Raw genomic sequence first — 27,440 nt, forward strand, 5'->3', positions numbered from 1 at the left:
TGGCTTAAAACACTCCCTTTTTAAAGTGCAATCCATGTGGGAAGATGAGGAGTCATGCATCACTTTCTGGTTGGGCACGGAAGGAAGGACAGTGATGCTTGCTGGTGGTAAGAGGCAAAGCCTGGTGCAGTATACCCAGGCGACAGGTGGGAGGGAACCACAGACATGCTTTAATCAACTTTGGGGTGTTCATATTGAAGTTGTAGGCTGTCAGCTTGCTGAATTCTGTTCTCTATTTTCATTTAGCTGCTGTCACCAGAGTCACCCAGAAGCTTTGCTTTTGTGTCCTGACTGAGCTTGATGTAGCAGAAGAGAAAAAGGTTGAGAGGAAAACAGACTAGAGGCCAGATATGATGTCCCTTGAGGCCTGGAAGGCCAGCCACCAAAGTCCAGATGACAAGACTGCAGGCCTAACCCTCTTGTCCTAAAGGAGTCTGGTGGCCCACATTATATAAGGGGGACTCAGGGCTGATGGCCTGCTCTGGCGGTCACTCTCATTGGTAAGCTGTGGGAGGAGACTCAGGGTCCAAGGCCAGCCTGAAAGTGGGAACTTTACAGAGGGTGGTGGTGGGGAGGGCTTGGTCAGGGGAATAGTTTAGTTTTAATCCTGGTTGAGTCGGTATAGCTTACCAAACACTTGGGCAACTGTACTGAGGGAAGAGGGAGGGAGTGCTAGGTTAATAGATGTGGCTGGTGGTTCGGAATTTGTTATTTGAGGTTTGAATCAGGAGCCTCTACAAAGGGGCTGCTTTATGGGAAGGTTTCCTCTGATCAGGTCCAAACACCTGACTCTAGAGGCCTAACATGCTACCACTTCTTCCTCTGACTCAAGATCTTTCCCTAGGAAGACAGCTGTATTTCATTATTTATTGACATTATTTAGTCCAGGACACCAGTTCTGGCATAGCACTGGTGTTCATTCATCTTCAGGATGCAATAAGCTGATTGTGTTTAAAAACTCAAAATACTCCTGAGTCCCTCTGCCCTTAGAGGTGTCTCTGTGTGCTGGTGTGGGTCAGCCTCTGACCACAGATTTTTTTGCTTGGTTTTAGCACAGTCTTCTGTTGAGTCTTAGCTGCAAAGATGAACTTTAAAGATTTTTTTTTTTTACTCGTGTATTGGTTACATTTTGGTCAGTAGGTCACAGATTATATAAGCACCTGGCTCAAATCAGCAAGGACAAATGAAAAAATTCATGAGTCAGAAGTCTGAAATTCTGCTATTTTGAAGGATAATCCCTTATTTTACTTGAGACCTCAGGTCTTTATTCTAGATGATAGAAGGTAAACCTCTGGTTCCTGGTATGACCTTTAGGAGGACATAAACTGTTTTAGAATTCAAGTGGATTACCTGAATTCTCTCAGCCATCAATGGCTTAGAGAACATCTCATGGACTCAAGCCACCAAATAGCTTGTTTCTGTCTATAAGGGCTGGTGTGAGGGACTGCTGTGCAGACCCATGCAAGCCCACCTTGGTGCTAGAAGTGGTCATTGCCCTTTTCCAAAAACCTCACACCAGACTGCATCCTCCTTTTCTGTCCCCAGCACTGGGCTTTGTTTACACTCTTGAACTGTCTTGGTGTGGATCGTCAGGATAGTGCATTCCTGTCCTGTCTGCCTCCCCTTGCTGGAGGTCTGATGGGCCTGCAGTCTCAGGAAGAGCTTGGTACTTGTGTGGACATCTATTTTCTCCTTGTGGAGATCAGAGAAGACTTTGGGGGACAAAGCTGCTTCAACCTCAATCTGGCTCCTCAGCAGACTGCATGATTGGAAGCAACTAATTCTGGTGCTCAGGGTGTGCTTTTAGCATCCAGGTCAGGCCAGAGTAGGCTTGGCCTCGTGGATGTTCCCTCATGGGCAGCCATGGTTGCAGTGGACTATACAGCTGTCCTGTGATGCTTCCAGACACTGTCATCCTGGCTCCAGAGGAACCTGCTGACTTGGCTAACTCCATGCCTGGACATCTTATCCTTTCATTTTAGAACTGGTCACTGGTAAAGACAAGAACTATGAGGCAATCTCCCTTTCTGACCATTCTTTTCTATCAAGTGGCCTCAGTTGCAGCCAGGGGAGCAACCTTGGCCATACTTGTTTAATAAAGACAATTTAGGGGAGCATGAGGACAGCTGCCTTTGGTTTAGGGCATGTATGGATGAGAAAATGAGGGGACATTCCTACTGTCATGGGTTGGGGATTTGCACAGCAAATTCCTTTCTGGCAACAGGGAGTCTTATGCAAAGGCTGACTTGCCTAGAGTACGTAAACATGACTCCTGTCTGAGCCAAGATGGCACCTATCCCAGGGATCCTCTGGAGCTAATCCTTTAAGCAGAGTGTGCTTGTCTTAAGGATCCCTGACCCAGGTTTTAGCTTTCTCACCTGAAGTAAATGACCAGCTAATCCCAGGAACTTGCTTCCCCCTGTGGCTCCTGGGGGAAGCATGGGCCTCACACCCTAAGTGCCCCAGAACAAGCTTAGTGAGCCATGTCATCCCCCTCTCATTATTGGATGGCAACTGCATTCTTCCCCTCTGTGCTGGATACAGACTTCACCCAGGAACCCTTCTGTGGGAGGGAAGCCAGAGACTCCCTACAGCAGTCAAGTTTCATGGTGGAATTAAATTTCTGCAAGGTCTTTGTTGTTCGTCTCCTTCAATCCTTCTCCTGGTGTGCTAATCTCTTTTGCAGTAGGTACAGTATGAGATTGTCAGCCCTTTAATGTTGGCAAACCTTAATGAGTACATAAACAGCAGTGAGCACATTATAATGGCACGGAGTGGTTTTTAATCCTTTGTTTCTATGCCTACAGGAGACTGAGATGACTAGTATTATACGTATAAATTGCTGCCTATTGCTTGCAACACTGAATTGTACCTTTGTGGATAGTTAGGATGGTAAATCAATAGTTTGTTGGTTTTCTAGCCACAAGAGTAGAGCCTGAGTATGTGAACACACAGAATTTAACCACTTAGGATGGTTTAACGTGAATAGGAAATAAAGTAGGTAAAGACCCTCAAAATGAATACATAGTGAAGAATGGGTGGAGGCAGGATGGAAGAATATGAAATCTTAAAAGTGTGGGAAGAAGACATACCCGTGTACATGATAGTGAGTCTGTGGCACATGGCAAGAAAGCACATTTTGAATCAAAATGTTCTGTGTATTGTTTTCCCAGACCTGTGCTGTCCAGTATAGTAACTACTAGCTACATGTAGCTAGTTAAAATAAAAAATCTGATTCCTCAGGTGAACTTCTCAAGAGCTGAGCCACATGTGGCTAGTGGCCACTACTACACAGTGTAGATATAGAACATACCCATCTTTGCACAAGGTTCTATGGGACAATGTTACATTATTAGAAGAAGTGCCAACTCCGAGTTAAGATGTTTGAGGTATGCAAAGAAGTAGGGTCAGGTTTTCCTTATAGGGAACCTAAGTTTTGGTAATAGAATTGGTCACTGTTTTTGGTGAGTGCTGTGAATAGCTGACCTTTCTCACTGGAAAGCTAATTTTAGGATATGTTTACCTTTTCCTCACTTGCTTGAAGTCCTTAGTGTCTAAGGTCAAGCCTGAAACCTGTCTCCCCATTTTTGGTGGAGGGTGGGGATGGGAGAGAGTGAGTACAGTGGAAAAACATGTAAAAACATTGAGATCTGGGGCATCTAAGTGGCTCAGTCAGTTAAGCTTTTGGCTTAGGGTCCTGGGATTGAGCATCAGGCTCCCTGCTCAGGGGAAAGCCAGCTTCTCCCTCTCCCTCTGTCCAATCCCACCCCCCATGCTCTCTCTCAAATAAATAAAATCTTAAAAAACAAAACAAAACCAAACCCTGGGGCAAATAATACACTATATGTTAATTTAAAAAAAGACTCAGATTTAAAGGGTTTTTAAGTAGGGGCACCTGGGTGGCTCAATGGGGTAGGTGGCCAACTCTTGATTTCAGCTCAGGTCATAGTTTCGAGGTCCTGGAATCACTCCCCTGCATCCTCCCTCTCCCCACCCCCGACGCTGGGCTCTGTGCTTTGGCAGGGGGGTCTCTTGAGGATCCATCTCTCCCTCTGCCCCTTCCTCCGGCTTGTGTTCTCTCTCAGATAAATAAATCTTTAAAAAAGAAAAAAAAAGGTTTTAAGGAATTTTCTTGTTCTCTTTAATTTTTACTAAACACAGAGTATCACATTCATACATCCTGTTCTCCCTGGCACCACTGCCAAAGGAAAACAGCAGTCTCTACAACCATTATCAGAGTCAGGAAGCAGGGCGGTGGAGACAGCTAATAACTTAAAACTTCTCAGAGCTCAGGCAGAGTCTACTTCCCTCTCTAACAGCCACCACTATCCTGTTGGTGCTGCTATAAAGGACCCAATGTAGCCCTTCTAGATTCTATCAAAAGAACCAGCTTTCAGTAGAGGCAGTGGCCTGGTGGTATGGGAAAGCTAAAGCTTAGTGCTGAGGAAACAGGAGTTTCTCTTCCACTTATTGGCTTTAGCATAGGAGGAGAATGGGAAAATCCCCAGGCGAGGAAGCTTCACTTTTATGGCATTTATTTCCCCTAGACTGTAGAGTCATTTTTGATTGAGGTAAAGGGGCCCTACTGTTACTAAAAAAGACAAATTCCTTTAGCTCAAGTTTCCACTGACCGGATGGTGCTGCTGGACACGCTTTTTCCTTTTGTGTTAAACTACAAAACCCAGGGATGTTACCAGGGTGGCTGAAGCTGCAGGCAGAGACCTCAGGGCACATGACTGAACTTCACATGTATCATAGGAACATCAGTCTGAATCCAGGTCATGGGGGCTGTCATAGCCAAACTCCTTCTGCACATCCAAAGGGTATTTGCTCCACATCTGTGGTCTGCTGTTGCCTCTTTCCTCTTCACTGAGGCTGTCATATTCATCTGAGCCTAGAATGGTAAAAGGAATGGGCTCTGTGTGAGTTTCTAGGTGACCACTGTAACTCTCCCATCTCAAGAAGGTCTGTTTTTTGGGTCATATTCTGTTGTTGTTCTCCCTTCTAAAATACTTGCTCAGTAAAGAGAATTTAGGGCAGTAAAAAGAAGGCAATCCTGTTTCTACCACCTAAACCAAATCCCTTAACACTGGAGTAGTTTTTCATTTCTCCCCTAGGTAAAGGATTTCTTTTTGTTACTATAGTTGTAGTCATATTGTAAACATAATATCACGTTTGTCCCTATCCTTTTAACATAGCACAGGTACTTCCCCAGTAGAATATTCACAGTTTAATTAATTGTCCCTCCATTAACAGACACCAAAGAATCTTTTTGTTGGCACAAAGAACATAATCCCTGAAGGAACTGTATCATCAGAATATCTTTCCTTCCTCTTTCCCCCAGGTACCGTATCTCTGTGGCATCTTTCTCAAAACATAAACAAAGCAACTTCTTGAGAAGTTAGATAACTGATTTATCAAAATCCTAGCCCTACTCTGACTGGCAAATCTCTTCAATACCTTCCTGACTGAAGCAGGAGTAGAGACACTGAGCTGAGATGTTTCCCTTAATCCCAATCACTGAAGTTAGTGCAATACTCTTGTTTTCTGGAGAGAGGATGAGGTGAAGTAATTTCCCCAAGATGTACAGACATGCAATGACAGACTAAGGATTTGAACCTGGGCCTGACTGACATTAAAACCCCAGCAGGTCCTTTGGAAACACCAGTTCTTGGGGCTCCTATTATAGCTCCAACAGCTTGTGGTTGAGCTGTTGGGAGTTCAACAGCAGAGAAGGAAAGCCAGGTAAGTTATACAGTTAAGATGGTAACTATGCTCACACCTCAGTCTTGGATCCCACCCGTCCCTTCCCATCCAAGACTGCCACCCCCGTACCTCTGGACTCATCTCCGTCTGTGTTCTCCTCCTCTGGATACTCATTGCGCCAGTTATTCTCACTGTTCTCATCATCGTCATCTTCATAAATATCTTCTGGTTCCTGGTCATCATTCACCTGCATATCTCAACACAAACCTGAGTATAAGTCAAAACTTCTAAGGTTGTGCTGTGGGGAAAGCTATTAGCAGACCAACTCGGAAAAATCACTTAAGAGCACTGTCTGGGAAACAGGCAGCCTAGGAGCTGGTCTGAGTCTGCTGCACAAGAGGCTATAGTAACCTTGGGCTACAAGGTAGAGATGGCAGGCCTACTCCCCCCTCAGAGTCTAGCTCCAGCCATCACACTCCTAGCAGGATAGGATGACCTCCAGAGGCGTACACACCATGGTGGGGAGGAGAGACAGCTCTGAGTAGGTATTGGCAGTGATCTTTAAGTGGACAGTCAGGTGGGAGAGAGATGATATGGATTATGGGTGATGCCCAAAATCAGAACCAAAACCCAAGTGCGAGGTGTGCAGGAAGAGAGGCTATGCAATGGTCCAACGTGGGTGCCTAACTGTGAGGCTATGGCTGCAATGCAGGTATGGGATAAGGTGCCTTGCCTCATTTTAGAATTTGTTTTAATAATGATTTCAAGGGGTGCTTGGCTGGCTCAGTCAATAGAGCTGCAACTCTTGATTTCAGGGTTGTGAGTTCAAGTCCCATATTGGGTATAGAGACTGCTTAAAAAAAAAAAAAAAAAAGCCAGGATGTTAGTTTTCTTAATCCAAGGTTTCCTCCCAGTTAAAAAAAAAAGTTTTTATTCCCATTCATGTTAAGAATTTCTGGTTTATTCTGTCTTTATTATAAGCCCCTATATGGGAAACATGTTTTCCTCTGAAATGGATGTTATAAATGATAAAGGTGATGTTGCAAATCTTGTAAAAGATCTATTAAGAGCAAAAATTATCAGTGTAGACTGTCATTCTCAAAATTCCCTGCACTAAACCCAGGTTCCTAAAGGCATTCAGAATAAATTTTTCCATTTAAACAAGGATAAGAGTTAAGAGACAATGTGGAACCCAAGCAAAGCACCCAGACCAGAGAACTGCTTAGGCTACTTCATGCCTCTCATCGTCACATGGGCCCCCTTACCAGCTCCCACTCCTGGCAATAGGGTTGCACAGAGAGGATGTTCTCAATCCATCCTGGAGTGGCCGTCTCCAAGTAGTAAATATCATACACATAGTCATCTTTCTGTTCCTCCTGGTGCCCGATTCTTGGTCCATCCTCAGACAGAGTCAACCGTTCACGGATCAACTGTACGGAATTGCAGAGGATCACATCCGGGTCAGATGTCTGTAAAGAAATCGAGACATGATACATACATGATCTAAAATATGGATGTTCCAAAAGGAGGAATCTAAGATTTGAGTGAAGGAAGTCTCTCTACAGTTGATTCAAGACTCTTATCCCTATGTCCTACTAGTCTATTAGCTATGAAATTTAAAAATTAGCTATTTCTAAAATAATTGTTTAGTTTTTCTTTGGGAGACTTAAAAGATAGTTTTCTGCTCTTTTGTGCTTGACCAACATAAGAGAGGACACAGAAAGACTGGCCTGAGAAGATTTCCCCTTTAGGGATGTGCAGGCCCACAGGAGCACCTCTATGGTTGTTCTGCAAATGCCTCTGCATTTTGTGTGACCTCCTATAGGGGTCTAAAGGCGATTCCTGAGCTCTGATGACTGCTACCACCTGGGTTGCCCACGATGATGTCTATACCTGTAAGTCATCCAGTAAGATGACTAGATAAAGTAAAATGAACTTTTTTCACTTTTTAAAAAAAATAAAATAGTACTTTATTTGCTTAAAATTTAAATGGCATCAAATAAATGAGAAATGTACTGGGTGATGGACATTGGGGAGGGTATGTGTTGTAATGAGCACTGGTTATTATATAAGACTGATGAATCACAGACTTGCATCCCTGAAACAAACATTATATGTTAATTAAATTTAAATTTAAAAAATAAAATTAACGAGAACTGTAACGTGGTAAATAAATGCTGTCACTGGGGCACCTGGGTGGCTCAGTTGGTTAAGCATCAGCTTTCGGCTCAGGTCATGATCCCAGGGGTCCTGGGATTGAGTCCCGCATTGGGCTCCCTGCTCAGTGGGGAGCCCGCTTCCCCCTCTCTCTGTCTGTGGTTTCCACTGCTTATGTGTGCTCTCTCTGTCAAATAAATAAAATCTTTAAAAAAAATTAATGAGAACTATAACATGGTAAATGTTATAAATGCTGTTACTGGGGCACCTGGGCGACTCAGTCACTGGGCCTCTCCCTGTGGCTCAGGTCATGATCCCAGGGTCCTGGGATCGAGCCCTGCATCAGGTTCCCTGCTCAGCAGGGAGTCTGCGTCTCCCTCTCCCACTCCCCTGCTTTTGCTCCCTCTAGCTCGCTGTGTGTCTGTCAAATAAATGGGTAAAATCTTAAAAATGCTGTCACTATTTTAAAATTTCTTTAGATGTTTGGATGCCTTTGGAATCCAAACAATAAAAATAAATTTAAGTAGTTTTAAGATAGGCCCCAAGATATTTTTAGAATTTCTGATACGTAAAGCCATGCTTCATGTTTTCTAGAAGCCTCACATCAATTTTAAGCACTATAGTTGTGTTACCATTTTAATCATGGCCTTGCCAGAGTGCTACCAACAACCTTTCCCTTGATAGTTTAGTAGGCATAAAACCCAAAATTTGCTTTCAGCTTAAATCCATTTTTAAAAAATAATTATTGAGAGCAAACATTTTTTAAAAATCTGCAATTAAGTCTACAGTTGTGTTTCTGAATAGCTGTTTAAAAGCCAATCCTGAAAAAAAAAAAGACAAGAACTCAGTCTGGCTTCATAAAGAATTCACAAGCAAAGTTGGCTACTATGTCCTATCACACTGAATTTTAAAAGCATCTGACCTTATAGATCATCTATAAAATGTAAGAAGTGTTAAGTATTCTTTATTTAATATTATACATAAACCACACTAAAATACCTTTCATTAGGCAAAAGGCAACATTTTATTTTATTTTAAAGATTTATTTTGACAGAAAAAGAAAGAGAGATCACAAGTAGGCAGAGAGGCAGGCAGAGAGAGGGGGGAAGCAGTCTCCCTGCTAAGCAGAGAGCCCAATGTGGGGCTCGATCCCAGGACCCCGGGATCATGACCGGAGCCGAAGGCAGAGGCTTTAACCCACTGAGCCACCCGGGTGCCCCTGCATTGTTGAGAAAAATCTGTGTTCACATCCTTCATCAGTTTATATATTAGTTTTTGTTATAAAACTTAAAGAGCTATTTGATTGATTCGATTCCACTCAACACTGGTTTACTTTTTAAAAATTTTAAATTAATTAATCAATTAAAATTTTAAGATTGTATTTATCCATTTGTGAGAGAGAGAGTGCGAGAAAGCATGAGAGAGGAGAAGGTTAGAGGGAGAAGCAGACACTCTGTGGAGCTGAGAACCTGATGTGGCACTTGATCCTGGGACTCCGGGATCTTGGCCTGAGCTGAAGGCAGTCGATTAACCAACTGAGCTACCTAGGCACCCAACACTCGTTACTTTTAAAAGGTATTTGAGGGACGCCTGGGTGGCTCAGTTGGTTAAGCAGCTGCCTTCGGCTCAGGTCATGATCCCAGCGTCCTGGGATCGAGTCCCGCATCGGGCTCCTTGCTCGGCAGGGAGCCTGCTTCTCCCTCTGCCTCTGCCTGCTATTCTGTCTGCCTGTGCTTGCTCTCGCCCTCTCTCTCTCTGATAAATAAATAAAATCTTTAAAAAAAAAAAAAAAAAAAAAAAAAAAAAAAAAAAAAAAAAAAAAAAAAAAAGGTATTTGACTCGTAACTCATGAATCAGTCTTCAGTAAGTTTTGGTAAAAGATGTGGCTATAGTCATCAAGCCCAAATTGTTATCCATGTATACTAGCACCATGATTAAATATTTTTTGCTTGATAAATTTTGAATTAAAATTTCAGTTCTTTTTTTTTTTTAAGATTATTTATTTATTTATTTCACAGAGAGAGAGAGATCACAAGTAGACAGAGAAGCAGGCAGAGAGAGGGAAGCAGGCTCCCTGCTGAGCAGAGAGCCCGATGTGGGACTCAATCCCAGGACCCTGAGATCATGACCTGAGCTGAAGGCAGCGGCTTAACCCACTGAGCCACCCAGGCGCCCTAAAATTTCAGTTCTTAAATTTCAAAAACTATTAAAAGGAAAGAAAAGCGAAGTGCTTTTTTTTCTTTTTTTTTTTTAAATGCTTACCAGGAGGAGGCAAACCTTAGGTTGAGGGGCGCCTGGGTGGCTCAGTGGGTTAAGCTGCTGCCTTCGGCTCAGGTCATGATCTCAGCGTCCTGGGATCGAGTCCCGGATCAGGCTTTATGCTCAGCAGGGAGCCTGCTTCCCTCTCTCTCTCTTTCTGCCTGCCTCTCAGTCTACTTGTGATTTCTCTCTGTCAAATAAAAACAAAAACAAACAAACAAAAAACCTTAGGTTGAGAATTTTCTATCTCTACAGTCCTAACACATGTACTAGAGTTTGTTTCTTGGAACTGAGGTACAAAACAAATTTGGTAAGTGTAAAATGGAACGAACACTGGATTAAATATGAGAAGACTTGCATTCTATACTTCAACCTGCCTCAAACTCGATTCGCTACCCAAGACTAGTCCTTTAACCTCCCTTTGATGAATTTTTCCATCTGTTCTATCTGTACCTTCCTCAAAAACCTCCAGTAATTCCCCCATCTCAGGGTGTAAGGCAGTATGTCCTTAAAGGTACTTTCAAGGTCTAACAGAAATCGTCTCCCAAATTCCTTATTATTCTTTGGTTCACTGGGCTCCAGGCACAGTGATCTTGAAAACACAAAACTGCTCTTCTTTCAGATATCCAGTGCTTTGCCATTCGCCTCCTCCAAGTTCTCATTCTAATGTTATTTTCTGAGACCCTCTCTGAAACGGAACCACTCTTTCCCTGCCACTCCCCACCTCTGTAAAGCCCATATCACCATCTGACATTGAATTTAGCTTTTTTACTGTCTCCTCTACCTAAACGTTAAGTCCTCAAAGCCATATCCACAGAACCTAAGAACAATGCCTGGAACATAGTAGCTATTCAGTAAATATATGATGAACGAATAACCTAACCTGCAAAACGAGGTTACCACGGCTGACATATCATCCATCAATAAGGCGAAGCCGTCTGCCTCCTCTTAGCTGTGGGCTGACTTAACGCCCAGACTCTTGGCACTATCTGTCCGGAGAAGCCTAGCGTTGTCCTCTGGGCGGGGATACTCACTTTGGGAGAGCCTGAGGTTGCGACCGCCTCGGGGTCTCCTTCCTCGTGAACCAGGTCGACCAGCTGGAAACCTGCGTCCTCCGAGGCTTCTGCGTTTTCCGGTGCGTCTTCGGACTCTAGGCCACCCGAGGGAATCCCGGAGGATCGGCGGCTAGAGATTACCCTGTAGCGGCCCTCCTGCCGCACCTCCTGAGCCGAAGCGCGGAGGTCGCGGCGGATACGCTGCTGGCTGCCCCGGGAAGGGCGCAGTGCGGCTCGAACTAGCGCCTGGACTGGCTCCTCCTGGAAGGTGGTAGGGGAGGAAAGCCGGCGTAAGCAGGAGGTTCGTCAAGGAGTCAGGGATACAATTTCGTCCCAGCAGCGCCCTACGATCCCCTTCAAGCACCGGCTCCATCCCGCCCAATACCTGGGAGCGCACGGTGGCCACCAATTGGAAGACATTATTCTCGGGCTCTCTCTCCAGATCCCCGGGGGTTGTCTTTTGGGTCTCCGACTCAACCGCGCCGCTCCGGAGACGTTTACAAGAGAGGACTAGGGCTTCAGCAGGCTCTGCGTTGCGCTTCCGCTTCACGCGAAGTACTGCAGTCCTGCCGGCCTCCATAGCGACTGTCGCGGAGCACTGTGGGAACGCGTGGGGTGAGATGGGAGAGCCTCCAAGTTCCGCTTCCGGGCCTCGCTCCCGGCACGCCCAGCGGGCACTGGGAGGTCCCGCCCTCTTTCGCCAGCCGCGGGCAGGTGGAGGTGGCGGTGTCAGTGGACGGAAGGGTTCCCGCGGCGGGTGAGGCCCTGGGCGGGTTGGGAAGGTGGGGTAGCAATAGAGTCCTGGGTGCAGCCGTCATCTCTTGTCAGCCCGAAAGTTCGGGGTGACGGTCCTGGCGTGGGCGTATTCGGCCGCGGGAGTATGTGTCTTCCGAATTCTCGAGGACCTTTCTATAGTACGTATGGGACGGCTTAGAGTCCCTGGGCTGGCGAGAGAACTGGGATACGGTTTTGTCGGGAGACCTCCACGGAGACCTAGATTATAGTTCTTGGTGCCACCTCTCAGCGACAGAAACTCGAACCACAATCATACGGAGCTCCAGCTGTCGCTCCCGTAGCTGGGCCACGTTTCTCTCATTCAGGGAGCTGTTAATGGGCTCGATTTTATCAGTCACTTTATCGAGTTGTTCATTTACCGGTCCAATCACCACATGCTAGCCAGAGCGGCCCTGTGGGAACGCGTGGGGTGAGATGGGAGAGCCTCCAAGTTCCGCTTGGGAAAATCCACGTACATCTGACGTGGATTTTTTTGTGCTTAAAACTTTTGAGTGACGCGTGCTGCATGTGGAACAAAATCCAGGCACCTTTCCGAAGCCAGGGTGGCCCAGTGTGATTTGCAGAAGCCCACTGGTACTCTATTTTACTTAAGCTCAAAGTGCTTCAGTCACCCAGGCTTTTGTCAGTTTTTGCTTATGTCCTTAGTTCTTTATTCCCATAGGGAAATAGGGGTAGGGGAAAAGTAGGGGTAAAGTTTCCAGAGGCAGAAGCACTACTCTTCCATCACTGTTAACTTATCTTGCATGTCTCAAATGTCACCTTCCTCAGTCTTTCCATAGCCTTGTTATTCTTTTTTAACAGCATCCTTCAAATTTCCTTTCTTGCACCCACACAGTCTGTGGTTGTTTATACTGTCTCTCCCTATCTCTTGGAGGACAAAGGTCTAGTGTTTTTGGTTATGGGAGTCCTCCAGTCCCTAATGCGGTGTTTGGCATTATGTGAATTTTACTAAATTTTGAATGAATGAACCAAATATGTGCTCTGAAATCTGACTGGTAACTCACTCAGGGCTTGGCAGGGTTGTTTTCATTCCCTCCTTATAAACCATCATATGAGTTTACAGGTTTTGGAAAAGGGGGGGTTCTGTCAAAATATCTCTTGAATCTGGAGTGTGGCTCCTTTTGGGAGAAAGACAAGTTGTGATAATAAATGAGGGGATTTCTCTGTAGAAGATGTGTGGTTCTCACCCAGAGAGGTTACAGGACATGGTTCCCATCTGCAAGCATTTATTTACATTTATATAAAACCAGTAACTTCTCTATGGTGTTGAAAAAAAACTGTAGTCCTTCAGGCTTTACAGTATTCCAAGGAATACTACACTGTTAACCTTTAAAGGACTTCAGAATTGATCCCATGTGGCCCACAGGATAAGAGTTTCAAGACTTTCTACAGTATGTACCCCACTGACATGTTTGACTCCTTGTTCAGTTTTACTTCAGCTAAACTGGTTTATTCACTATGCCTGACTGTCTGAGTCTTTCTAATCTACTGAAGTGCCCTCTCCCTCCCATGCCTGCCTAAATCTCCTAGCCTTCTTTTCAGTCTTCCCTGAGCATTCGGCCAGATGTGACCATTTCTCTCTACTGTAGCATTTTTTGGACAGTTTCTAAAGCACATTATGGATTCTGATAGTTGTATTCTTCTTCTTCTTCTTCTTCTTCTTCTTTTTTTTTAATTAGCATAGGAGATGTTCACAGCTGATTCTAGCAAAGCTTTTTATTTTTTTTTAAATTTTTTGAAAAGATTTTATTCATTCATTCAACAGAGAGATAGAGAGCACAAGTAGGCAGAGCAGCAGGCAGAGGGACAGGGAGATCCAGGCTCTCTGCTGAGCAGGGAGCCCAACACAGGGCCCCATCCCAGAATCCTGGGATCATGACCTGAGCTGAAGGTAGCTTCTCAATTGATTGAGCCACCCAGGTGCCCCAGCAAAGCTTTTTAACCTATAGGTTGCAACCCACCAATTACGACATCAGTTTAGTGGATCATGTTCAATTTTTATAAATTATTTATTTATTTATTTATATTTTTAAAAAGATTTTATTTACTTAACAGAGAGAGAGAGAGATCATAGTAGGCGGAGCAGCAGGCAGAGATGGGGTTGGGGAGGCAGGCTCCTTGCTGAGCAGGAAGCCCGATGTGGCGCTCTCGATCCCATGACCCTGAGATCATGATCTGAACTGAAGGCAGAGACTTAACCCATGAAGCTACCCAGGTACCCCTAAAGGTTTTATTTATTTATTTGAGTGAGAGACAGAACTGGCAACAGAGATAGCAGCAGAGAGCACAAGCAGGGCGGAGGGAGAAGCAGGCTCTCTGTTGAGCAGGGAGCCTGATACGGGGCTTTATCCCAGGACCCTGGGATCGTGACCTGACCTGAAGGCTGACACTTAACCAAGTCACCCAGGCACCCCAGATCATGATCAGTTTAAAAAAGAAAATGTTTAAAAGAAAAATGAAGTAGAGTAGAATATATGAGAGGGCTTTGCTGACAGGAAGAATTAATACTGTTTATTGAAAGCTTATGTTTATGTGTGTGTATTGTGTCTTGATGTAAGCCATTTCTTACTGAACTTGCCACAAAGTCTGAGAGCCACTAGATGAGAGGATGGATACCCTGAGATTTTAGAAGTAGAGTTTCACCAAAGGGTAAATTGACTACTTGAATCAGACCGCTGATGGCCTGAGTCTTTTCAGAAAAGATTTTCCCCCATCCTCTTTTGTTAAGAATTCAGTGTTTCGGGTGTTTGAGTGGCTCAGTTGATTTAAGTGTCAGACTCTTGATTTCAGCTCAGGTCATGATCTCAGGGTCGTGAGATTGAACTCCTGTGTCAAACTCCGAGCTCAGTGTTGGGTCTGTTTGAGATTTGCTCTCCCTCTCCCCTTACCCGTCCCCCTTTGCAGGGCTCTCTTTCTAAGTAAATAATATATTTAAAAAAAAAAAAAAAAAGAGGGGCACCTGGGTGGCTCAGTTGTTGGGCATCTGCCTTCTGCTCAGGTTATGATCCCAGGGTGCTGCGATTGGGCCCCACATTGAGCTCCCTGCTCAGTAAGAAGCCTGCTTCTCTCTCCCCCATATCCCCTGCTTGTGTTGACTCTCGCTGTGTCTCTGTCAAATAAATAAATAATAATAATAATAATAATAATAAAAAGAATTCAGTGTTAAGTTAGTCTGGATAACTTCAAAAGAAAGGCCATAATTCTGGCCAGTAAAGCACCTTAGGGACATTTTAGTGATCTACAAAGTAGTCATTCTTTCTAAGGTTTCCTAAAGATAGATCAGTGTTTAACGGGAAATGGAGGGAAGTGTGGAACACTTGATGTTTCTGAAGGTAAGAGGCAGGGTGCTGGAAGAGCCTATACTGACTGAGAGGTGCCTTTAGACTTTGAGTGGTGGGGTTTCTCTGTCAGAAATAGATCTCTGTGGGGGCGCCTGGGTGGCTCACTGGGTTAAAGCCTCTGCCTTCGGCCCAGGTCATGATCTCAGGGTCCTGAGATCGAGCCCCACATTGGGCTCTCTGCTCAGCAGGGAGCCTGCTTCCCTCGCTCTCTGCGGGCCTCTCTGCCTGCCTCTCTGTGTGCTTGTGATCTCTCTCTGTCAAATAAATAAATAAAATCTTTAAAAAAAAAAAAAAAAAAAAGAAATAGATCTCTGTGGAAAAAGGGTTTAAGACGTGAATCTGCCAACATTTATTTGAAGGATTTTTTTTTTTAAGATTATTTATTTATTTATTTGAGAGAGAGCATGAGCAAGGAGAAGGTCAGAGAGAGAAGCAGACTCCCCGTGGAGCCGCGAGCCCGATGTGGGACTCGATCACGGTCCTGCGATCATGTCCTGAGCTGAAGGCAGTCGTCCAACCAACTGAGCCACCCAGGCGTCCCTGAAGGATATTTTTTAGATGAAAAAAATTTTTTAAATTTTTATTTCTTTAGGGACACCTGGGTGGCTCAGTTGGTTAAGCAGCTATCTTTAGCTCAGGTCATGATCCCAGGATCCTGGCATCAAGCCCCGCATCAAACTCCCAGCTCAGTAGGGAGTTTGTTTTTCTTTCTCCCTCTGCCTTTCTGCTTGTCTGTCTATCTCTCTCTAATAAATAAATAAAATCTTAAATTAGAAAAAAAATTTCTTTAATCTCTATACCCATCGTGGAGCTTCAGCTCAAGACCCTGAGATCCAGAGTTGCACAGTGTAAAGACAGCCAGGCAGGCATCCCAGATGAAAAATTTTTTTAAATTGCTTTTCAAATTAAATATTTGAGTAGGTAAGAAGTAATCATTATTAAAAAACAGTAAGGCATAAAGAATGACAGTATCATGAACCTCTTTAATCCTACCACCCATTTATAGAAGAAACAATGCTATTTCGAACTCCTCTGTGTGGCTCTCCTCGATCTCAGCCTTTTCCCTTCCTTTTTATTATTTATTTATTTATTTAAAAGATTATTTATTTATTCGACAGAGAGCACAAGTAGGCAGGGGGGCGGGAAGCAGGCTCCCCAGGATGCGGGGCTTGATCCCAGGACCCTGAGATCATGATCTAAGCCGAAGGCAGAGGTTTAACCCACTGAGCCACCCAGGCATCCCTTCCCTTCCCTTTTAAGGATAATCACTGTCCTCGTTCCTTGCTATTCTTTTTAGTGTGATCCCTGAAGAATATATTGTTCTTGTTTTGCATAATTAGAAAATTATATAAATGTAATCACACAGTACGTCTTCTGTGATTTGCTTATTTTTTGACTCAGCATATTTCTGGGATTATCTATGTTTGCTTGCTATGATTTATTTGGTTAGATGAAGGTTTTCCTAGTTTGTTTGAATTGCTCTTTATATTTTTCCTTAAACTAAGTGTTCGATATACTAAGGCAGGATCGGCGGCACTCTTTTACCACCACCCCCGTCTCTTTGTTCGTCCTTTCCTGTTAGCCTCCTGTTCCCTCTGCTTTATTTCTCTTCTCACCTGCTTCTCACCTGCCTTTATTTTGAGGCCGCACCCAGATGCACCCCTTAGGCTCATCTGACCCCTATTGGAATCGCTGAGGACTGCTAAAGTTTTCCAGATAGCTTTATGAATTGATGTGTTGTAGTTTTTTTTTTTTAAAGTTTTTATTATTTATTTGACAGAGAGAGATCAAAGTAGGCAGAGAGGCAGGCAGAGAGAGAGAGAGAGAGAGGAGGAAGCAGGCTCCCTGCTGAGCAGAGAGCCCGATGCGGGACTCGATCCCAGGACCCTGAGATCATGACCTGAGCCGAAGGCAGCGGCTTAACCCACTGAGCCACCCAGGCGCCCAGATGTGTTGTAGTTTTTGATGTCATATGCTGCGTAAGAAATATTTTCAGTGGCTTTGACACTTTTGTGTATTTCTTGAGTTTTTTCCTTTTTATTTGACTTAAAATTTTTTTCTCTACGTTTTGGGCATCATGTTGTGAATAGCATTCTGACAATTAGACCTGTCCACAAGAAGTGTCCACAAGTAAGGCTGCTTTTCTGTGCTGAAACTGAGGAGCTGATTGGCGCCATGAAAGTCTTCTGCGGGCGGGCCAACCCAACCACAGGATCTGTGGAGTGGCTGGAGGAGGATGAGCACTACGATTACCACCAGGAGATTGCAAGGTAACAAGGTTGTGTTCACGATTGTTCGCAGCTTGGTGGGGCACTTGATTGCCAAACGGGAGCCCTGGAATGCTCCCGGGCTGAATGTGGACTAGGCATTACTCAGTGCTTCTGATCGGGGCAGATGTTGGTCACGAGCAGGTCTCCTTAGGCAGGTAGCTTTGTGTGGGGGTTAGGCATAGTCTTTTCTGTTTGGAGAGTGAGATATCATGTAACAGCCTTACTGGAGTCTCAGAGGGTCTGTCCGGTGGAGCAAAGAGCACCCAAGGTTCAATTCTGGAAGGAGGAGTAGTAGTTGAAGAGTTCATGAAATGTAATCATTTACTTGTGCTACTTAAATGGTGATACGTGTTAACATATGTTAATATGGTTAAATCCTCTTGAATGAAAAAAGCAGGAAAGTGTGTGTGTGTGTGTTTTCTTAGATGGGATCTTTAAAACAATGTAAGTGAGTTACTGTTCTTTAGTAGTTATGAAGTGCATACAGCATGCTAGCACCATGCTAGTAATGTGAATACCGAAATGAAAAAGATAGGTTTCCCATCCTCAAGGGACATGCAGTTTTGTGCAAGAGACAGGCATAGAAAAACATATGACAACGAGAGAAAGACTAGTGGATACAGGCACAAGAGTGCATGGAAGCAGCAAGAATAGCTGGGCTGGGAGTGATACTTGTTTAAGTGATTTCCCAAATCTAGGAGAGAAATTGCTTTCTGAGCAGCAGGGATTACTTGTAACCTTCCAGATGAACTGGTTTAGGAGGGCTGGACGCAGTTCAAAGGGGCTGGAATGGGGTACAAAAGCAGGGCTATGGTGAGAAAGGGTACTGAAGGAGGTAGGCAGGGTCGTGTTGCGAAGGGTGATCGCAGAATGCAGAAGGAGGAGAATGAGAGTAAATCTGCGCTCTGCTGCATCTCAGATCTGACTTCGGTCAAGCTGCTTAACTTCTTGAGCCTCAGTATGGTAATATATGGCTCAACGTATGTAATAATGTACATGTCCTCATATAACATCTTTATTTTAGGGTTTGACGGGTGAATGAAATACAGTATGTGGTGTAGAATAAGGGATCAAAAACATTACCTTCTTTCTAAGATAAAGAACATTATTTCCTGAGTAATTGAGATGTTAAACAGGGAGCAAATAAATTAGGTTGCATTTTGGAGCATTTACTGAGAGCAGTGTGGACATTGAGTTGGAGGGAGTGGAAATGATTTGGGTGCCATCGCAAACCCCACAGGCGAGGCAGTAGAGGTGGGAGAGGAGGAGACAGCTTTGAGGGAACTTGAGTTTGGTAACTCATTGGATGCAGTGAAGGAATGAGAGAGAAAATTCAAGAAGCACTCGAGATTTCTGGGTGGGTGGAGCTGTTCTTGACAGGGTGGGTTGGGTGGAGCTGTTGTTCAAGAGAGAACACAGGAAGAATGGGTATTGCTGGGAAGAGGAAGGTGAGGGAGATTAGGTACCTGGGTTTGGACAATCAGGTAGAGATGCCAGTGGGTGGATAAACATGGGTCTGGGGCCAGTTTGCTGTTAGAATCGAAACTGGAAAAAATTGCAGGCTTTCAGAAGGGGTATGGAGTGAGAAAGGTGGAGGGCTGAAGAAGGAATCCTGGAATAGAGGAAGCAGAAGAATGAGGAGGAAATGGACAGGAAGTGGGAAATAGAAAAGAACAAGAGGGAGTGTCCAGCTGGAGAGAGAAATCCTGGATGTTCGCGGTGGAATGGGCTGATAGTGCTTTGGGAGAGTGGGTGGTGAGGCTGGGAAGATGAGGACCAAAAATGCCTCTTGAAAGGCAGAATCAGATTTCAGCTATGCATTTGTGAGTGGGTTCATGTGAAAAAGTCTTGGTGTGCTCTTAAAAAACAAAACCAACACTATTCTTTCAGTACAGTGCTCTTCAAAGTGTAGAGTATGAACTGCCTCAGTCACACCGTGCCTGGGGCACCAGTTAAAGTGCATGTTTCCAAACTCCAGCCCAGTTTCTGGATCAGGATCTGTTTGCATGTATCCTGTGAACCTGCATTTAAAATAAGCTCTCCAGGCTGCTTGATTGGGTCAGTCATTAGGACATGTGACTTTTGATCTCAGGGTCACGAGTTCAAGCCCCATGTTGGTTGGGCATGGAACCTACTTTAAAACAAAAAACCAAAAAACGCTCCAGTGATCCTGATGTTGACCTGAAGTGGGAGGTCCTGCATTCAGTGAGCGCCCGAGCTCTTACCTGGAACTCAGAAGGCATTTTTGGGCTGGGACTGCTGAGTTCTGGAGGTTTATCCTGACCCTGCCAGAGATTTTCCAAGTTTGTGAATTACTGTGGCAGAATACCGAAGAGCAAGTCAACTCCCTTTAACAGTCTATAGTTTGGTGCACTCTTCGTTCTTCATGATGACATGAGGGAGAGTGCTGGGCATGGTACCCCTCACTTCCATGGCAGGTGTATACTTCTCCTGTCTCCTCTCTGCTGTGTTGCATCTGTGATTATCCCAGCGTGCGGATGTATGCAAGATTAACTGAAGTATTAGATCGGGAGGAAGACAGATGTGTGCTGCATAACATGATCCATGTGCTGGCAGCTATGCCGTTACTGTGACGGGGCTGACTACCAGCGCATTTGTAGGTCTGGGGTTCTTTAGTGAAAATAAACATCTTTCTCTAAGATTTTTTTTTTCCTGCAGCACTGCAGAATGATAGTTTGTAATGCTATTAAAATAGTTGAAGGGGCGCTTGGATCGCTCAGCCGGTTAAGCATCTGGCTTCAGCTCAGGTCAGGATCCCAGGGTCCCATGTTGGGCTCCCTGCTCAGCCGGGGAGTCTGCCTCTCCCCTTCCCTGTGCTTATGCTCTCTCTCACTCACTCCCTATCTTAAAAACATAATATAGTTTAAAATGGGCCTAGATTAGGGATATAAAGTACAGTAAAGTAAAGTAAAATAGTTAATAATATTGTACTAATGTTACATGGTGACTACACTTACTCTAGTGAGCATGGAATGTAGAATTGTCAAATCCCTCTGTTGTATACCTGGAACTGGTGTAACATTGGATGTCACTTATTGTTCAGTAATAAAAAGAAAATCCGTCTGATTTAGGAATGTGTTATGTATGTGAATGCTCTCATAGGTTGCTGGATATCATTCTTGGTAGAGAGGTTTCTGACTTGTTTTGTTTGTTTTTTAGATCATCCTATGCTGATATGCTGCATGACAAAGACAGAGTAAGTATAAAAGGCAACGGTTATCTTGCTGTGGTGTCACGAGGTTAAAATCCTACACCCCCCCCCCCAATTCCCACCAGGGGCCTGATGGTAGAATAATGTAGAGAGGTGTAAGGGTGCAGGGGTCAGGAGATCAGTCAGGAGACTGGGTCAGCTTACAGCTCTACTGTACTGGCGTGGGACCTTGGAGAAGACATGAGACCTCTGATACCTTGTTTATTAGGATTTAAAAGGAGTGGGATATACTAGCTGATCTCCATGATCTCTTCCTAGCTAAAAATTCTCTAATTACACAGGTTTACCTTGGATAGTCTGTAATTTTAAAATCACATCTCTAGAGGCCACTGCAGACTGTTTTGTAGAGCACGTTTGGTTTCCATTGCATGGTGGCATTTCAGCTTTTTTTTCCTTTTTTCCTTTTTGTTTTATCTGAGTTTTCTTGTTTGAATTATATTATAGTTCTGGACTTAGGATGGCTAGCAACACAGGCTTTTTCTAGAGAGGGCTGGACTAGTCGTTCTCATCTGGATGGCTCAGAAATGGGGAGCCTTGGGGTGCCTGGGTGGCTCAGTGGGTTAAAGCCTCTGCCTTTGGCTCAGGTCATGATTCCAGGGTCCTAGGATCGAGCCCCGCATTGGGCTCTCTGCTCAGCAGGGAGCCTGCTTCCCTTCCTCTCTCTCTGCCTGCCTCTCTGTCTGCTTGTAATTTCTGTCAAATAAATTAATTAATTAAAAAAAAACAAAAGAAATGGGGAGCCTTGAAGGCAAAGGGTGCAGGGGCATGCTTAGGGACTGAGCAGTGCAGTGCAGGCGAGGACTCAGGGACCATGCTGGCCTGGTCATGAGGCTGTGTCGGTGGTGGTGTGTGCTTCATCCAGCCCTGGTTAGTTGCTCAGCCCGAGGAATTCTGACAACATCATGACAGCGCAATCTCCGTAAGCATCATTAAGTTTGTAGGCTACACCAGAGAGGGCTAGGTGCTTCCCTGATCTTCATCAAATATCTGCATGCCTTTGCTGAGCTATTGCGGAATTACAGAATGTGGAGCAAACATCGTTCCTGGTTATGACTAACTTGCTCTAGCTTCATGCTCTTGGTTTCTTAATGGATTCTTGGGTCTGTAAGCCTGATTTTATGTCATCTGCGCAGTGGACCTTTTTTGCCTCAACTTCCAGGGGATTTGGACAAATGGTATTGCCATCCATTCAGGCAGGCTGGAAAGATTTTTTTCTTTTTTCTCTCTCTACCTAGCAGCCCGAGGGGTCTTCCTGAAATGCCAATCTATTTTACTCCTCTGCTTGAAACCCTGAGAGCCCTGTTTAGCACCATCCTTGGTGGCCTCTCATTGCTGTCAAATCCAAACCCCTTGGAGGAATCTTCCTGACCCCTTTAACTTCTGCTACCTGACCCTACCCCCAACTTCATATCAGGAAAGAGAGTCAGAATTTTCTGGGTAGTGGCAGAGCCAAGGTAAACTAATTTTTCTGTACTTTTGCTTGGTGCCTTACATTTTGTTATTATTTTAGAACACTTCCATTATCCCATAAAATTGTCTCTTGCCTCTTTGCAGTCACTCCTGTTGCCTGCTCTCAGCCCTAGGCAGCCACTGATCTGCTTTCTGTCACTGCAGTTTTGCCTTTGCCTTTGCTAGAAATTTCATATAAATGAAATGATATGAGAGATAGTCTTATGTGTCTATTTTCCTTCATCATGTTTTTGAGGTTCATACATGTTGAGTATATATTAGTATTCATCCCTTTTTATTGCTAAGTCATACTCCGTTATATAGATTTACCCTATCTTGTTTATCGTTTACCAGTTGATGAATATTTGGATTGTTTTCAGTTTTGGCTAATAGTAGTAGTCCTATTTGTAAACATTCACATGCAGGTCTTTGTGTGGACACATTGTCGTTTCTTTGGGCTGTATATGTGTATATGTGGAATTGCTGGGTCCATATGTTAAATGGGTTTTAATTTCTATTTTTTCTAATGAGTAATGATGTCAAACATCTTTTCATATGGTTACTTGTCATCAGAATATCTTCTTTGGTGTAGTCTAGGATTGTGAACAAAGGTATGTTTCTTTTCTTTTCTTTTCTTTAGATTTTATTTATTTGAGAGAGACAGAGCATGTATGTCAGTGCACAAGCTAGGGGGAGGGGCAGGGGGAGAGGGAAAAGTGGACTCTCCACTGAGCAGAGAGCCTGATACAGGGCTAGATACCAGGATCCCAGGATCATGGCCTTAGCCAAAGGCAGAGGCCCACCCAGGCGTCCCTTTGCTCACCATTTTTTTTTTTAAAGATTTTATTTATTTATTTGACAGACAGAGACCACAAGTAGGCAGAGAGGCAGGCAGAGAGAGAAGGGAAAGCAGACTCCCTGCTGAGCAGAGAGCCCATGCGGGACTGGATCCCAGGACCCCGAGATTGTGACCTGAGCTGAAGGCAGGGGCTTAACCCACTGAGCCACCCAGGCACCCCACTTACCATTTAAAAATTTTTTTGTAAGAATTCTTTTTAAATATTATGTTTATTTATTTTCCAGAAAGAACACAAGGAGGGGGAGCAGTAGAGAGAGAGGAAGAAGCAAGCTCCCTTTCAGGCAGGGAACCCGATGCAGGGCTCAGTGCTAGGACCCTAGGATCATTAACCTGAGCCAAAGATAGACGCTTAGCCATCTGAGCCACCCAGTGTCCCTGCTCATCTTTATTTTTGAGATTCATCCATTTTGCATGTAGCTCTATTCATTTTCACTGCTATAGATTCTGTTGTATAAAGATACTCCTCTGTTGGTAGACTCTGGGGTTGTTTCTAGCTTTTTGCTGTTGTAAGTAGTGCTGCTAGAAATTCCAGGACCTGTACTTTAGTGTATATGCACACTTTTCTCTAGATTGTGTACACCTAGGACTGGAGCTGCTGCCTGTTGAGTTTGTTCAGCTTTAGTAGGTGGCATAGATTCTCTCCCAGAACGGTCATGCCACTCTACATTCTCATGCTCATGAATGATATTTCTTGTTGTTTCACATTCTTGCCAGTATTTCGTATTAACCAGTTTTTATATTCTTATCACTCTGGTAGGTATGAACGAGTCTGTCAGTGTAGTTTTAATTTGCATTCCTCTGGTTACTACTGACTTTGAGGTTTTTTTGTTTGTTCATTTGGCTTTTCATGTTTCCTCTTTCGTGACTTGGTAATTCATAGGAGTTCTTTGTATATTTTGGGTGCTAATCACTTGTCCGTTACATGTGTAGTAGGTGTCTTTGTGGGGTGGTTTTTTTCATCTGGTAAGTGGAAATACTTAAATTTTTTTTTTTTTAAAGTAGGTCAACATAAGAACTTTTTTTTTTTTTTTAAATTTTATTTATCAGAGAGAGAGAGGGGAAGAGAGAGCACAGGCAGACAGAATGGCAGGCAGAGGCAGAGGGAGAAGCAGGCTCCCTGCTGAGCAAAGAGCCCGATGTGGGACTCCATCCCAGGACGCTGGGATCATGACCTGAGCCGAAGGCAGCTGCTTGACCAACTGAGCCACCCAGGCATCCCAGAAATACTTAAATTTAATGACAAATTTATTTTATATGTCCTTTATTGGCTGGTACTTTTTGTTTCTTGTTTAAGAAATCCTTCCCTTTTCCAAGGTTTTAAAGGCTGTTGCTGATACATAAAATTTCAGTTGATTTTTATTTTTATTTATTTATTTTAAAAAAGATTTTATTTATTTATTTGACAGAGAGAGAGACACACACACAGCGAGAGAGGGAACACAAGCAGGGGGAGTGGGAGAGGGAGAAGCAGGCTCCCCGCCAAGCAGGGCGTCCGATGTGGGGCTTGATCCCAGGACTCTGGGATCATGACTTGAGCTGAAGGCAGATGCTTCAGTTGAAGACTAAGCCACCCAGGAGGCCCTCAGTTGAATTTTATTTATTGATTTGAAATTCTGTAATCTTCCTCATAGTAATTATCTGTAGGTAATTTGGCTTTCCACAGACATTCATGTGTGAATAACAATTTTCTTTCTAGACCTTATTTCATTTTTTTCTTGCTCTTGTGTGTATCAAATTTCTAGTATGAAGTCCACTTTGTCTGATTTTTATTTTTATTATTATTATTTTTTTCATAATGTATGTTGGTTCTCTGGATTTTTTTTAATTTTTTAATTATTATTATTTTTTTATTTGCCAGACGGAGATCACAAGCAGACAGAGAGGCAGGCAGAGAGAGAAAGGGAAGCAGGCTCCCGGCTGAGCAGAGAGCCTGATGTGGGGCTCAATCCCAGGACCCTGGGATCATGACCTGAGCCGAAGGCAGAAGCTTTAACTCACTGAGCCACCCAGGTGCCCCTCTGATTTTTTAAAAATTCATTTTTTTAAAGATTTTATTTATTTATTTGACAGAGATGACAAGTAGGCAGAGAGGTAGGCAGAGAGACGCAGAAGCAGGCTCCTTGCTGAGCAGAGAGCCTGACTCGGGGCTCGATCCCAGGACCCTGGGATCATGACCTGAGCTGAACACAGAGGCTTTAACCCACTGAGCCACCCAGGTGCCCCTAAAAATTCATTTTTAAAAGTTGTTCATAATCTTTAGTTTCTCTAATATCTGCAGCATCTATACCTATACCATATTCTACCTTGCCACTCCCTGCCTTATTCCCAGTTTTTTTTTTTTTTTTTTTTTTTTTTTTTTTTTTTTTTTTTTAAAGATTTTATTTATTTGACAGAGAGAAATCACAAGTAGATGGAGAAGCAGGCAGAGAGAGAGAGAGAGAGAGAGAGGGAAGCAGGCTCCCTGCTGAGCAGAAAGCCCGATGCGGGACTCGATCCCAGGACCCTGAGATCATGACCTGAGCCGAAGGCAGCGGCTTAACCCACTGAGCCACCCAGGCGCCCGCCTTATTCCCAGTTTATCGTTACTTCCCCCTCCCCCTTTTTTTGGACTTACCAGAGGTTCATCAGTTTTAGTAGATTTTTGAAATAAATTTTATTAAAAATCTTATAAAATGTCTATTTCCCTAGTTCATTAATTTTTGTGTTTTATTATTTTTATTCATCTGCTTATTTGGCAGTTATGTTGCAGTCCTTTTCTAATTTTTTGAGGTGGATGCTTACCTTACCCTTTGTCTTTTCTAATATATTTCTCTCCAAATACTGCTTTTAGTTATCGCGTGAGTTTTGATATATAATTTTTAAAAATTCAGTTCTAGATATTTTCTAATTCTCGTTAGGTTTAGTGTTTTACCTGTGATTTTAGAATTTCTCAGTGTTCAAAAATCTCTTTTTCTTTATTTATATTTTTGTTACTGAGATTTCTAATTTGACTGCACTTAGGTCAGAGAATACTGTCCTTTTCATACTAGTCTTCTCTTAGTTGTGTACTGTCGCACAACAAATTATCCCAAAATTTAGTGGCTGAAGAGAGTTATTATCTCACTGTTTCTGTGGGTTTGGAATCTGGGCTCAGCTCTGCTGTGACCCCTGGCTCTGGGGCCTTGGCAGGCTGTGATCAAGGTGTTCCCTGGGCGGGCAATCAATCATCTTAAATCTCAGTTGGGAGGAATCCACTTCTAGGTGTTCGGCCTCTTACTAACTTGCCAGCTCATTAGTGCATTTAAAAAGACTTGGAAGTGGGGCACCTGGGTGGCTCAGTGGGTTAAGCCTCTGCTTTCAGCTCAGGTCATGGTCTCAGGGTCCTGTGATCTCGGGCTCTCTGCTCCTCGGGGAGCCTGCTTCCCCCCCTCTCTCTGCCTGCCTCTCTGCCTACTTGTGATCTCTGTCTGTCAAATGAATAAATAAAATCTTTTTTAAAAAATTAAAAAAAAAAGATTTGCAAGTATTTTCCTCATCATTATTAGTTATTTTCTTTTTTTTTTTTTTTTTTTTTTTTTTTTTTTTTTTTTTAAAGATTTTATTTATTTATTTGACAGAGAGAGAAATCACAAGTAGGCGGAGAGTCAGGCAGAGAGAGAGAGAGAAGCAGGCTCCCGCTGAGCAAAGAGCCCGATGCGGGGCTCGATCCCAGGACACTGAGATCATGACCTGAGCCGAAGGCAGCGGCTTAATCCACTGAGCCACCCAGGCGCCCCGTTTATTATTAGTTATTTTCAACAGAAGGTTCAGGCTACCTATTGAGCCAAACTGTGATAGGTAGAACATGTATCTGTTTAAGCTACCAAATACCTCACCAAAAAGAGATGATTTCCTTGGGGGGCGGGGTTACTTTGTAGGCTAGGAGCCTGTGTGAATTAGAGTCCAGTGAGGAAGTCCAAAGCTGGGTTACTCTGTCAGCACGGGGACGGGGTAACTCCGATGTGGGAGCCCTGGGAAGCAAATGGGAGCATGGAGGTTCGCTCGTGGTAGTAATTGCAGGAAGCAGCTCTGTTGACTGGGGTGGAAACGCAGAGAAAAGTGGGATTCTTGAGCCCAGAAACGTGAAGGCGAGCCCCTATGGAACTGGCGCTCAGCTCTCTGAGAGGAACCCCTGCTGGAGCGTTGCTGCCTCCTGAGGGGCAGAGGCGCCTGGTGATGAGAGGTCGGAGAGGAGCTGCCACTGGAGCCAGATGCCACTCCTCGGAGGATGCTGATGAAAGCAGCAGCCATTTGAGAAGGAATAAGTTTTCTCCCCATTCTGGTCGCCCTCTAGTTTCC

General features: G+C 44.1%; 3 protein-coding genes across 12 annotated transcripts in view; 2 read left to right on the forward strand and 1 right to left on the reverse strand.

The window, feature by feature from the left end:
* Positions 1 to 2,633, forward strand: part of SLC7A6 (solute carrier family 7 member 6) — a 34,788-nt gene extending 32,155 nt beyond the window's left edge. For 4 of the 5 annotated variants that reach the window (XM_045076211.1, XM_004744508.3, XM_045076213.1 and 1 more), the window contains one exon: positions 247 to 2,633. In XM_045076211.1, the coding sequence (XP_044932146.1) occupies positions 247 to 341 (95 nt within the window). In that variant the 3' untranslated portion in view covers positions 342 to 2,633. The remainder of the gene's footprint in view (positions 1 to 246) is intronic. The other variant, XR_001178193.2, reaches the window with a different exon arrangement.
* Positions 2,634 to 4,117: 1,484 nt separating this feature from the next.
* Positions 4,118 to 11,789, reverse strand: SLC7A6OS (solute carrier family 7 member 6 opposite strand). The gene is made up of 5 exons (XM_004744509.3): positions 11,563 to 11,789; positions 11,157 to 11,438; positions 6,972 to 7,175; positions 5,836 to 5,953; positions 4,118 to 4,894 (listed from the first exon to the last, which is right to left on the reverse strand). Exons 1-5 carry the CDS (start codon positions 11,755 to 11,757, stop codon positions 4,764 to 4,766), a joined length of 930 nt encoding a protein of 309 aa, XP_004744566.1. The 5' UTR covers positions 11,758 to 11,789; the 3' UTR covers positions 4,118 to 4,763.
* A 19-nt stretch (positions 11,790 to 11,808) lies between these two features.
* The window catches only part of PRMT7 (protein arginine methyltransferase 7), a 51,023-nt gene continuing 35,391 nt past the window's right edge, over positions 11,809 to 27,440 (forward strand). For 5 of the 6 annotated variants that reach the window (XM_045076215.1, XM_004744514.3, XM_045076216.1 and 2 more), the window contains exons 1-3: positions 11,809 to 11,934; positions 17,404 to 17,583; positions 20,764 to 20,800. In XM_045076215.1, coding sequence (XP_044932150.1) covers positions 17,489 to 17,583; positions 20,764 to 20,800 — 132 coding nt within the window. In that variant the 5' untranslated portion in view covers positions 11,809 to 11,934; positions 17,404 to 17,488. The other variant, XM_004744516.3, reaches the window with a different exon arrangement.

The sequence above is a fragment of the Mustela putorius genome, unplaced genomic scaffold, assembly GCF_011764305.1.
Source record: "Mustela putorius furo isolate JIRA1106 unplaced genomic scaffold, ASM1176430v1.1 tig00000174_pilon_pilon_pilon, whole genome shotgun sequence".
Classification (NCBI taxonomy): Eukaryota; Metazoa; Chordata; class Mammalia; order Carnivora; family Mustelidae; genus Mustela; species Mustela putorius.